This window comes from Budorcas taxicolor, chromosome 22 (assembly GCF_023091745.1).
Source record: "Budorcas taxicolor isolate Tak-1 chromosome 22, Takin1.1, whole genome shotgun sequence".
Classification (NCBI taxonomy): Eukaryota; Metazoa; Chordata; class Mammalia; order Artiodactyla; family Bovidae; genus Budorcas; species Budorcas taxicolor.
Window position 1 is genome coordinate 12,945,977 of NC_068931.1, and position 13,541 is coordinate 12,959,517.

At 41.1% G+C, this 13,541-nt stretch overlaps 1 protein-coding gene across 1 annotated transcript; it reads right to left on the bottom strand.

Annotated features, from left to right (window-relative positions):
* Window positions 1–1,183: 1,183 nt before the first annotated feature.
* Window positions 1,184–13,328, bottom strand: LOC128067473 (plasminogen activator inhibitor 2-like). The gene is given in 9 exon segments (XM_052660509.1): window positions 1,184–1,588; window positions 2,213–2,377; window positions 3,070–3,212; window positions 6,301–6,418; window positions 6,839–6,933; window positions 6,936–6,972; window positions 7,059–7,187; window positions 8,897–9,016; window positions 13,158–13,328. Coding segments are annotated over 9 exon segments (1,383 nt in total).
* Window positions 13,329–13,541: the final 213 nt, after the last annotated feature.

Genomic DNA, 13,541 nt, shown 5'->3' on the forward strand with positions numbered 1-13,541 from the left:
CCTTGTGCCCGGCTCATCTCTACCCCTCGGAACTCTCTGTCAACTCACTCAGTGAGTATGACCTTGATGCTATGTCTGCAACCACTAGACTGGGTGTTTATTCCTGATGTCCTGATTTGAATACAGGGGTCCCCAAAGGACTCTGACCCAAACTATCATTTTGAATTATTATACGTTTTTCTGCTGTGAGAAGGCAGTTCTAATCAATTTTTCACACAACTCCACCCTACTCCCAACACTGGGGCCCCTTGCAAAGCAGTTGGTTATTCCCTTGGCTCCTTTATTCTGTTTGCTTGGGTCTCACAGATGAGCGGTGATGACTGATTTCTGAGAAACCAGATAAGGAGGTCTTGTAACCTAAAGACCTAGTAGAATGTAAACAAGCAAATGGTTTGTGAAAATAGGTTTATTTTCTATATTTTAGCAACCTTACATAAGTTACAGCCACGTGTGTGTGATACATGTTAGACATTTGTTTAGAAATGCACACAATATGTACTTCCCTGTTGTTCAATGCTTTCTTCTAGGTTTCTATTACAAAAGGTCATGGAAGGCCACCTACTTCTCCTTCATTATAAGAACGAATACATATGCATGCACGCTTAGTCACTAAATCATGTCTGACTTATTATAACCCCATGGACTGTAGCCTGCTAGGTTCCTCTATCAATGGAATTTTCCAGGCAAGAACACTGAAGTGGGTAACCATTTCCTTCTCCAGGGGATCTTTCTGACCCAGGGATTGAACTTGGGTATCCTGCATTGCAGGTGAATTCTCCATCCTCTGAGCCACCAGGGAAGCCCACAAATACATATTTTTCCTTAGAAAGAAAAATAAGTGATAACTGGCTTCTGTAAATGTATCAACTATACTAGACAGTGACCATAATAAAAAAAAAAAGTATATAAAATAATAAATAATACAGTGAAAATTAATGCTATAAAATAAACCAAGAGTTAGAAAGAACTAAATGAGATATCATCCCATTTTAGGAGGCCAAATGATTGATACGGGGGTAATGTTATGATTCACAGATGTCACGCTATGTCTGTGTTATCTAGGTAGTGTGTAATAAAAGTTTTTCAGAAAAACAGAAACATGCAGAGAAGTTTTGGCACTTGCATAAATCCTGAGGCTTACACTCATTTTACAAATTCCTGTGCAGAAACAGAAACTTTCAATTTAGGGTGAGGCAAATCTGCCCAAAAAGAGGATGCTCTTGGTTATCTTGTGCATGATAAGGAAGAGGAAAGGATGGTCTGCCACAAACTGCGGGCCTCCGTGGCCTGTTCTTCCTGTCACGACGGCCCCAGTGCCAGCAGCAGCCTCAGTGCCCTCCTCGTTCACTTCCACTGAAGCCTGATGGAACACTTCGGACAGAAACAGGTCATTCTTTCCCGACATGCCTGAGAAATTGGCTCGGCCCTGGCTGAAGGCATCGCCCATGCCCATGCTTGTGAGAATGGTTTTGAGTTCATAACGCTCTTCTAATTTGAACTCGGGAATGTACACCACCACGTCATCCTCAGCCATGGTGTCTTCACTGAGCCACTTGTTGAGTTTGTCATAGGTGATTTCACTTTCCAGCTACGAATCCAAAACATAAAAAAAAAACCAACGAATGCTTAGCAGAGAAGGACAACAACCTCTAATGTTGACAACCAATGACTTCACTATATTTTAGGTAATATTAAAATTTAACAGCTTGGTAAAACTTTTGCAAGAAGATAGCATGTATAACATGTGTTGAAGACTGATGAATGACAGTGGGAAAGCTGGCACAGTTCCTCTTAAACCAGTTCACGTATTCAAACTGCACACCATTTCCTCAGGTGTTCAGTTCAGTTCAGTCGCTCAGTCATGTCTGACTCTTTGCGACCCCATGAATTGCAGCACGCCAGGCCTCCCTGTCCATCACCAACTCCTGGAGTTGTAGGTATATGCAAGGGCTTCGCAGATGGATCAGTGATAAAGAATCCACCTGCCAACGCAGGTGGATTGAATAGGGCAGATCCCCTGGAGAAGGAAACGGTAACCCACTTCAGTAATCTTGACTGGGAAATCCCATGGACAGAGGAGCATGGTGGGCTATAGTCCAGGGGGTCTCAAAGTGTTGGACCTGACTTAGCAACTAAATAGCAACAGCAGCAGACATGTGCAAAGGTGAGTTTGGCCCCAGAAGTTTAAAACAATGGAAGCTGGAATTCTTACCAACTCCAAGCCTGTCGAGGATTCAGCAATTTCATCTGGGAGCAGCAGGAACATACTGACATCGCCAGCATATGGGAGTTCTAGAATCTGGACCTTCAGGTCTGCTATGTATCCAATGTTTAGCTTTTCATTCAGGAACATCATCTCTACTGATTTGTGCTGAGTCTAAAGTAATTAAAAAGTAAAATATGAAAGTTGATAGTAAGATGTCAAAGATTTACAATCAGACATAAAAGAGAATGGGTTATGCTTTTATGCTAAAGAAATATGCTTTTCAAAAATTAAAAATTTGTTTTAAAATTTGTTTAGAAATGTCAAAATATATTTTAAAAATAAAAATTTATTATTTGCATATTCTCATAGTGATTCTGATCTATTTTGTTATTTTCAAGATAGTACCCATTAGTAATAAGATGGACAGTTATAATTATAATAATACTAAAACATTTGTTCAGTACCTACTAGGGGTCAAGAACTCTGCAAAATTTCACTGAATCTTTATAACAACCTTTTGGGTTGGAAATTATCATACTAGTTTCACAAATCAAAAAATGGAGTGCATGAACCACAAGTAACATCATAATTGGTCAGTAGTAGAGCCTAAATGTGAGTCCAGATTGTGTAATTATAAAGCCCATGATCTTCACCACTACTCATAAGGCCTCTCAGAAAACTACTGAGTTGCTATTCAGTAACCTGAAATAGTCAACAAACTATCCGGTGTGCATAACTTATAACTATTAATAGCAAATCATGTATGGGTATCAATGAGTGGTCCCTAATTATTCTTTCTCTATTTTGTCAAAGGCCTTAAACTCTATGTTAAGAAAATTCAATTTGTTGTCATTGTTTCATACCGAGTTCACTCGGAAAGGATAAAGTCCCTTTAATTTCTTCTGAAATGGAGTCTTCCACCTTCCTTTGAAGTAGACAGCATTCACCAGGACCATCTTGGTGTCTACATCAACAGAACCTTCATGTAGCAAGTTTGGGATTTTGCCTACAGAAAATATGATATATGTTTAGGTTTCATGATTAACAATTACGAAGTCATTATGATTTCTTGAGTCTTTTGAGTCACCATCAAGCTCAGCATCCACATTTATCATACTCTGCAGAGATACTGATAATCACTTTCAAATTTTTCTCTTAATTTATTTAAATCATAAGTAAAACCGAGACCAACATTTTCAGGTTTACAAAATTCAAGAGAAAATGAAGAAGTAATATAATTATGATTTAGAATTACTATCAGACTTGGAAAAATTTTTTTAAGTTTCTTCTTTAAATTTATTTCCTTTGGCCACACTGTGCTGCACGCAGGATTTTATTTCCCTGACCAGGAATTGAACCTGCATCCCTTGCTTTGAGAGTGCAGAGTCTTAACCCCTGGACCACCAGAAAAGTCCCAGAAAATTTTAAATTCCTTTTATACTGTTTTCTCAAAGTTTTGTAGTTACATGAAGTTAGTTCATTCAGATGGGAGTGAAAAAGAGACTCAAGGAATATAATGGGCTTCCCTGGTGGTCAGATGGTAAAGAATATTCCAGCAATGCAGGAGCCCCGAGTTTGGTTCCTGAGTGATGAAGATCCCCTGGAGAAGAGATTGGCAACCCATTCCAGTATTCTTGCCTGGAGAATTTCATGGGCAGAGGAGCCTGGTGGGCTGCAGTCCATGGGATCTCAAAGAGATGGACACAATTTAGTGACTAACACTAACAAGGAATATAATAGTGCGTTTCCCCAGTAAGTCACTAGGGCTTCTTCTAGATCTGGTCTAGACAGCCCATAGGCCTCACTGATTCACCCAAAAACAATGTTTTGGAAGTTGTGCTAGACCTACATAAGGAATGGCACAGATTCCATTAAGTAAGAAAGGAAGAATTGTCCTGGGGAGGCTTAGAATATCGGAGCAGCATTCTAAATCATTTAGGAAAAAAAAGTGCAATAAGTTCTATAAGAGAGCTGAATAATGCAGAGAACTGTGACAACACAGAGAAGGGAGTGAATGATTGAGCCCAAAAAGGTTCCCAGAAATAATAATATCTGAGTGTGAATTTTTTTTAAGTTAGTTTAAGAAACAGCCTATTTATAGTGAATACCTGCTCTGCAATATTTCAACCACATTACTTTATTTAACCTCACAACCACTCTAGTAAGGAAGTATTATTAGTGTCATTTTACACAAGCAGGAAATCAACCCTGAATATTCTTTGGAGGGACTGATGCTGAAACTGAAGCGCCAATACTTTGGCCACCTGATGGGAAGAGTTGACTCATTGGAAAAGACCCTGATGCTGGAAAGATTGACAGGAAGAGGAGAAGGTGGCAACAGAGGATGAGATGGTTAGATGGCATCACTGGCTCAATGGACATCAGTTTGAGCAAACTACAGGAGATAGTGAAGGACAGGGAAGCCTGGCAACCTGCAATTCATGGGGTGGCAGAGTCGGACAAGACTTAGCAACTGAACAACCACACAAATGGACACTATAGTGAGATATTAATAACCTTTCCAAGGTCACAGTGCTTTAGAGCCAGTCAGAATTCCACCATCTTCCATTTCTACCGACAGATACGGGACTCAAGCGAAAAGGTCACTGTAGTCTGACCAGTTTCAGTATAGTTATTCAATATCTTCATTCAATATACCCCCTAGCAATCAAAATGCCTGGTTACTACTTGGAAATGGCAACCCACTCCAGTACTCTTGCTTAGAAAATTCCATGGATGGAGAAGGCTGGTGGGCTACAGTCCATGGGGTCACAAAGAGTCAAACAAGACTGAGCGACTTCACTTCATTTCACTTGGAAATCTGCTGGGATGTTATTTAACTTTGTGACACATAGTATTTGATCATAACAAGGAATAAAGAAATATTTTCTCAAATTACTATAAAAATCAGTCCAAATGACTATTTGGCATTTTTGCAATTCCACTGATTGATTTATAGCCATTCACCACAAATGCTTAGAAAGAAGAGAAATTCTTGCTGTTCTCAAAAAAGCAAAGCTTTCATGTGTCTCTTTAATTTTGCAATCCGCTTTGACTTTCATTTCTGTTAAATCTTCACTTTTTCTGCTTTCTTTTTGTCAGTGGTGTGTCAGTCTTTTAAAACAGTAATTTAAAAATCTAGAAATGAAGAACTGAAGTAGGTCAACTATTTTCAGAGAAACAATAATACTTTTTTTCAATTCTACAGAACTTAATACAAGTTTTTCTATTATGGTAGCTAAGAAAGCAGGATAGCATACTATGGCTTGAAATAATGTTTTAAACATAGGATGTAGGGATTTCCCTAGTAGTCCAGCGGCTAATATTCCATGCTCCCAATGCCAGGGGCCCAGATTCAATCCCTGGTGAGGGCACTATATTTCACATGCCACAACGGTGACCCATCATAGCCAAATAAAAACATATTTAATAGTAAATAAATCAACATAGGAGATAAGTGAAAATATGTTTTCTGCATTAAGTTATCAAACTCTTTGAGCATTAAATTGAAGAATTCCAGAATTAGACGAAGGCTCAGAAGAAGAGGGAACCCCAGATGTACCACTAACAGATAGTGGCATCTTGGATGAGTCAGTTAAGAACTGAGGACATGTGTAACCAAGGTAGAAATAGCTTAGAGGGACTGAAAGAAATTGACAACATACTGACTCTGAATGGTGCAATAGAAGAAAGAGTTAAAATTTTATGATCTCTCCTTTTTCCATTGCTGATATTCTCACACCAATTACTCAGTTGACAATTGTGCCTTTGTTCTTTGCTTTTGTTCATAGTAAACATGAAGTCACAATTATTTCAATACTGATATTTCCTATGTTAGAAAAGATTTGCCTCTTACATTCTATTCTAAGGTAATAATCCAAAACCAGATTATTGAAGTATTGAATATATACCTTCTATTAGGATGCCTCCGTTATTTTTTTTTTCTCACTTAAAACACCACAAAGCTCAACAAGTATCAGGTTACATTAGCCAAAATAACTAAGGTTGGGAGTAAGGGTTAAGTTTAAGGACTTAAAAAAAAAAATCAGTTTTCTACCTGGAAAGAAGAGCAGAAACTATTTCCTTAGTTTTACCTTTAGTTTGGGTCTTGACCCAGGAATTGATCTCTTTTCTGGTGTCTTCTGCACGTTCTAGGAAGTCCACTGCCTGGGGTTCTGTAGAGTAATATTTCTTGGAGAGTTGCATGTATTCCTTTAAAGTGAAAACAATAATGACAAAGGGTACATAGAATATACACCCAACAAGTGAAAGTGAAAAGTGTTAGTCACTCAGTTGGGTCCAACTCTGTGACTCCATGGACTGTGGACCACCGCTCTCCGTCTGTCCATGGACTTCTCCAGGCAGGAATTCTAGAGTGGGTTGCCATGCCCGTCTCCTGGATACCCCACAAGCCGTGGTGTAATTGTAAATTACAGGTTTCCTGTTAAGACTGGGGAGCCTGAAGAACGGGTAGCAGGGTGGCTGGGGGGCTGATTATGCGCTCTCTTAACCGCCCCCCGCCCCAGTCCAGTCCAGACTGCATTTGTTCTCGTGCATACTGTGCGTTATGAACAGAGTACAGAAGGAGAGGCTGGGCGTGGGGTTAGCGATTCTGGGAATAGCTGTGCCCACCTCCTGACTTGTGACTTTACACGTGGGATTTTTACAGTAGAAAGAGGAAGCACCCACGGAGGGAGCGTAAGCATAGCTGCGTTGGATCTTGTCCCTCGGGGAGCCTTAGCGAGCCCAAGTGGAATTCTGACCCACTGGGAATCAATCAGAGAAAACAGCTTCGAATGTGACCTAATTGCAAGTTTGGGGCCCTGCCATTTAAATCGCAGGTTTCACTCACTTCCTTGAATCTTGCAGACTTCTCTCCAAATAGCTTATTGGCACTTTCCAATAAATACTCCCCCGTGGAAGCGTTGATGGCATTGCTGAGAGAACGGAAGGATGAATGGATTTTCCCGGCAGCTTGTGCCTTAAAAGAAAAGGAGGGTTTCGTTTTATATAACTCAGGACTCCTAAACACGATATTTCTGAAGCAATAGTATTTTTTTCTAGGATATCAATAAAATGATGTATTAAAATATACATTTTTTTTTGGTCACTTTGAAGGTAACTCCGAGGAAATACTGTTGATATGGATGTAGTACATTAAAATTTATCAGACAATTTTTTACTTGTTTCAGATTTTGCTCTGCCTATGGATTGGATTTAACTGTGACAGAACTGAGATCCTAGAAAAAGTCAGGCTCCTTTGATACTTTAGCTAAACTATAAAGTCATTAAGCAATTTTTATTATATTAAAATGTTACCTTAGAAATGTTCTTTAAATATTTATTTAACTTCAACAAGTCCCATGGCATAATTAAGGGGTAGTCTGTGCAATGGAAAATCTGGAGTTTAGAAAACATAAAATCGAGGGGAGTTCCAATCCTCAACCTGAAGTTTGCAAGCACGATGACAGACACAGGGCTTAGTCACAGAAACGGCTGGGTGAAGTCGAGGTCAGAGCCCTGAAGATGAACCACCCGCTGTCCACCCACACCTGGCAGAATCGCCATATTGAAGAGGCCCTCTCTCCATCTTGAGTCTGTAATTCCCTGGGTGACAGGCAGGTGGAGCATCAGCGTTCCCAGGAAGGAAGAGATACCAGGACAGGCAGGTGGAGCATCAGCGTTCCCAGGAAGGAGATACCATGAGAGATATCTCCCCATGACCTAACTCAGGGGTGTGATAGTGGAAGTTGTTTACCAACAGGAGCCCATCTACTCCAGGTTCTTATAATGTAGCTGGATGGCTGGTGTTTGTGGAAGTGAATTAGTGGGAAAAGATATTATTAACCTGAGATAAATTAGATGAATGGATGATAGTTAGATAGACAGTAGATGATGATAAATAGGTAGATAGATTGCTATTGTTCAGTTGCTAATTATGATGAAGATAGATCAGCAGATAGGGAGATAGACAGAGAGACAGATAGATACTGATAGATAGTAGATGATGATCATAATGATGACAATAGATAGATAGATGTGTGCTCATGCTCAGTTGCTTGGTTGTGTGCAGCTCTTTGAGACTCCTTGGACTGTAGCCCACCAGGTTCCTCTGACCATGGGATTTTTCTAGCAAGAAGACTGCAGTGGATTGCCATTTCCTGCTCCAGGGGATCTTCCCACCCAGGGACTGAACCCACATGTCCTGCGTCTCCTGCATTGCAGGCGGATTCTTTACCACTAAGCCATCGGGGAGGCCCTGGATAGATAGATAGAGAGGAGATAAAGGATATGTGAAGGTCAGAGACGTCTCCTGAAGTCACCAAGCCTGGCCATCTCCATTCCTCAATTACTTGTCACCGCTGACTCTGGGAATCTGCATTCACACATGTATTCTAGGAGTCTCTACGATGGCTTTAGAATAAATTATACATACCCAACTAATGGCAGAGTGATGTGACAGAATTTAGAAACAGTCTTGACCTGGAAGTCATAAAACCTGGATTCTACCCCAGCTCTGCCCTTCCTTATCAGAGTGACCATAAGATATTCACTCAAGGACTGTGAGTCTTAGTTTTCCACTGTGAAAAGTGGACGTTGTACTAGGTTTCTTCATAAATATTGTGACTTTACAACAAGAAGTTTCTGGAAGCAAAACACAAAAGAACTAGGAACGGATGAGTCAGATACCTGCAAAATAACATCAGGATAGGTGTCCCTCTGGATCTGCTGCATGAAATCACAACTGGTGAGACTCTGTGGGGTCACTGGGGTGTCTTTGTGGACTCCAACTTGGTTAAACTGAAGCACCTACAATTGGAATTTGAGAAAATTGGGTACATTTTTCTGCTGCATTATTTAGCTTTTAAACCAACGGTTATCAGGTACCTCTTAGTGGTCCTGCGTCTAGTTCCCTGCCTTTGTGTCTGGGCAACAAGTCAGTGAGATTCCCTTCATAGGAATTAGCATGAGTTATTTTATACTAATTCACATACTGGCCATTTTGACAATAATTTTTTTATTATGAGATGATTTATAACATTTTAATTAAATTATCACCCAACTCATAAATTGCCTTGAAAGAAGTATTAAGGTTAACTCCTGACCTTTCATCTCCCTATTCAGTGGCCTTTCATGATATACCCTTCTGTGGTGGTTTAGACACTAAGTCGTGTCCGACTCATGTAACCCCATGGACTGTAGCCTGCCAGGCTCCTCTGTCCATGGGATTCTCCAGGCAAGAATATTGGAGTGGGTTGCCATTTCCTTCTCCAGAGGATCTTTCCAGCCCAGGGATCGAACCAGGGTCTCCTGCATTTCAGGCAAATTCTTTACTGACTTAGCTACAAGGGGAGCCCTTTATACCCTTCTAATCTGTCAAAAATGAGCAGCCACAGCTATCTTAAGCACAAAAACAGGTTGCTCAGTATTACCAGGGATCATTTAAACATTTCCACACATGAAGAAATCCCCCACTTCTGTCCGTGTTGGGGGCAGATGGCAGGAGTGAGATGAAAATATGAATTTCTTTTTAAAAATATTTATTTTCATTTATGGATTTATTTAGCTGCCCCTGGTTGAGTCAGACAGAATCTTTAGTTGAGGCATGCAGGATCTTTCGTTTCCACATGTTCCCCGACCAGGGATCAAACCCAGGCGCTCTTGCATTGGGAGCACAGAGTCTTAGTCACTGGACCACCAGGAAGTCCCAATGTGAATTTCTTTATGTTGTAAGTGGCAGATCCAGCTAACAGTGAAGCTGGCAGGTGCAGACTTGCCCTGGAAGGTACTCAAGTCCCCTCTCCAATATTGTAGACTCCTCAGCTTGGCCCTGCTGCCACCCACCCATCCCTACCTCCAGCATCTCTTGGGTCCCAGCCCTATAGGGCCCCAGGCTGGGAGGAGCTTATTGGTAAATGCGTTGATGGTGGAGGTTCTGCCAAGTGAAGGAATGCAAGTTTGTCCAGCAGATGGTGAATTTCTAGGCTGGAAGGAGAGGTGTTAGGATTTCTGGGATCTTTCTCCGCTCTTCAGATCATATGTTATAAGTTCCTATCTAATACTCTCTGAAAAGAAGCAGTTTTCAGAATACTCTCTGACTGCCGCTGCACAAGGGGGACTATTTTGTGTAAGAGCTTCTCTGGTTGGCCTACTTTTAAGGAAGTTGACCCATAAGTCAGGGTCTCTGGGCAGCACTGAAGCCCTTTTGAGTCACGGCAAGAGTCCTTGCAGGTGTGGGGCATGTGAAATGATCCTGAGCCAGGCTGAGGCAGGCACCCTGCCCAGAGAGGTGGCCTGCCCTGGGCCGGTCTGTGGCCTTATCCTAAAGATAAGAGCTGGGTAAAAATACTCCTGCAAATCTCACATTGTTTGTGCTCTGTAAAAGGGTATATATTTATTCTATTTACCCTTTTTTCCATTACAACCACTCCAGCCTTACCAACTACACCTGTTCCAAACTTTATGTGGCTTCTTCCTGCCCTGATTTTCTCATCTGTAAAGTGAGTATGGTAATCAGAGCACCTACCTCATAGGATTTTATATTCTGTGGATAAATTCCTAAAATATTCAGATGCCTGGATGGGGCATTGTAAGTATCAGCTAAGAAAACAATTAGTTCCACCATGTACCTCTCCAGTTAACTGTAATCTTCATACCCATCTTGCCCAATACACATTTTCATTTACATTTTAAAAATAAGACAGTTACCACTAGACTCTTCTGAGTTATCAAATGGTGTTTGAGAGGTCTGTAACCAATGTACAAAATATGTGGTTAATCATCCACATTACGTATGATCAAATTAATATAGGTCATAGGTACAGAAAGCCTTCCATCCAAGTACTAACCAGGCCCAGCCCTGTTTAGCTTCCAAGATCAGGAAGGTCCAGGGTGGTATAGGCATAGACCATACAGAGTTTCTTTTAGGGGAGATGAAGATATTCTAAAATTAGATTGTGATGATGGCTGTACAATTCTTGTGAATATACTAAGAACTACTGAATTATAAACTTTAAATGGGTGAATTTTATGAAATGTGAATTATAAATCAGCAAAGCTGTTCTTAAAAAATAAAATAAAAAAATAAGAAAGCTGAGGATCAGAGCATTTAAATGTCTTTACTTACATACCTAGTAAGTAGCAAAGCCATCAACCAAAGACAGGCAGGTCTGTCCCCAAAGTCCAGGCTTTCACCTTCTTCCCATGTAGCAGAATTATAAGAAAACTACTGCATATAAAATCCTTGTCCCATGTGCAGAAAATACTTTCCAAACACAGAAAAACTGTGTTGTACCTGAGTGACCAATAAGTTACTTTTCCTCTGGTATCAAAATCAAGGTTTTTACTTTTAGCACCTAGAGCACTTTGTAAAAGATTTCCCTGGTGGTCCAGTGGTTTAGACTCCATGCTTCCAATGCAGGGGGCATGGGTTCGAGCCCTGGGCAGGGAACTAACATTCCACATGCCTCACAGCATGGCCAAAAACTAAATAAAAAATGAAGTCCTTGATGTTTTCTAAAGTTTTTAATGGAGTTCACTGCCTTTTTTCTTTTTTTTTCCCAAGGCAAAGAAAATAAAGGGGAAGGTGTTTTACAAAATCTGGCTGGTATCAGAGAGTTGAGCAATGGGGCTTTGTCTTAAGTCTTCATGTTTAAACTGCCACAAACACAGAGAGCAAAGCTCCCATCCTTTTTCCTCCTGCGGTGAGACTGGCTAACACTCTGTGTGAGCCACTCCAAACAAATCCTGCTTTGAATGGGTCACCATGTACCTGGACGGCTGTATCCACCTATCTGTATTCACACACTCAGGTGCGATTCTTACAAGAAACTCAACAGTAGCCAGCAGCATTCTGGTGTGACTGAAAGCAGCATCCCTGCTTGTGGGAAACCAGAGCTTGTACTCATAGCATTCAGTGCTAATGTCTATATAAACGGGACTAGGAAAGAATTTTAATGGTATAATTACCTTGTCTGGTCACGGACCCAGGGAAGACAGGATCCCATGAATTATTTTTAATTAATTTATTTATTTTACTTGAAGGCTAATTACTTAAGAATATTGTAGTGGCTTTTGCCCTACATTGACATGAAGGATCACGTGAATTTTAATAGCACTGCATTCATCCCATAGGTTGATTGCTGTGTACAGGCAAACTAGTTCAACGTGTTTCCACAGTCCCAGACTCAATGAAAGGGTCTCCTGACTGACCTGGTGTCCATTCACCAAGGAAGGAGGCCAGTGGCCCTGACAGAAATCCCGCACAGTGCTGTCCCACCCCTGACCACCTTGACGTTGAGGACTGGCCATCCCGTCAGCCCCGTTTTGTTGACATGAGCTCACGGGGTGGAAAATGTTGGCTGAGGCCCTCTGAAGTCATGGTGTTCTCTGTGCCTCCCCCAGAGTGCAGAGACTGAGCTCTGGGACAGGTTTTTTTTTTTTTTTTTCCCTCTTCGTAGAACTCTCAAAACCACTAAGAGGAATTCTTTATATAAATGGAAGGAGCCTGAGATGACAGAGCAGAAACCAGAGGAACCCCTAGGAAAGGTGCTTCAGTCCCACTGCTCATCCGTCAGTGACACTTGTCTGAAAACCCATAAGAGATAAAGCACACAAATCCTCTGAAAAATATAAACATTATCAGATGACAGATATGGTCACTATTAACTATTTCTAACATTGTAGGAAACTCTGATATTCCTCCTGCTATATCCACCATTGAGGGTTTTTGTGGTTTGGCTCTTTTATAGATTTGAATCTAAGTAACACGTGCTGTAATGGTTTGTGATGATTGCTGATGACACTGGTTCAATCCCTTGTGGAGGAACTAAGATTCCACAAGCCACTGACTTTGTTTTAGTCCAGATACCACAAGCATATAATCAGATCAGTTCTGCAATTAAGTTCAGGAATCCTTCAGTCCCAGTTGGGAACTTGAACAGAAACTTACCTGGGCTATCTGGTCTGCAGTATTTCCCTGGGCGCCCAGGTAGACCATGGCCATGGTGGAGGAGATGCTCCAGGGACAGAAGAAGATATTCTGGGTGTTGGCGCTTGTATTTGCCAGGTGCTTGAAGAAATTGAGGGCAAAGATTGTATTTGCCACATTAAGTTCTTCCATTGTCTCAATCTGGAAAGAAAATGAGGAAAAGCAACAGCTCTAAAAGATGAGTCAACATTTTGAGGGATGTCAGCAGCATAGTACAGGCTGTACCCTGCACAGGGCAGGGGTTCCCCCTCTATTCTCCCTTCACTGAATAGGGTCAGAAGCATTGTGACCCTGGGACCTGTGCAGCCACAAAATGTTCCACTCTCGGTGCAATGAGCTGCTGTC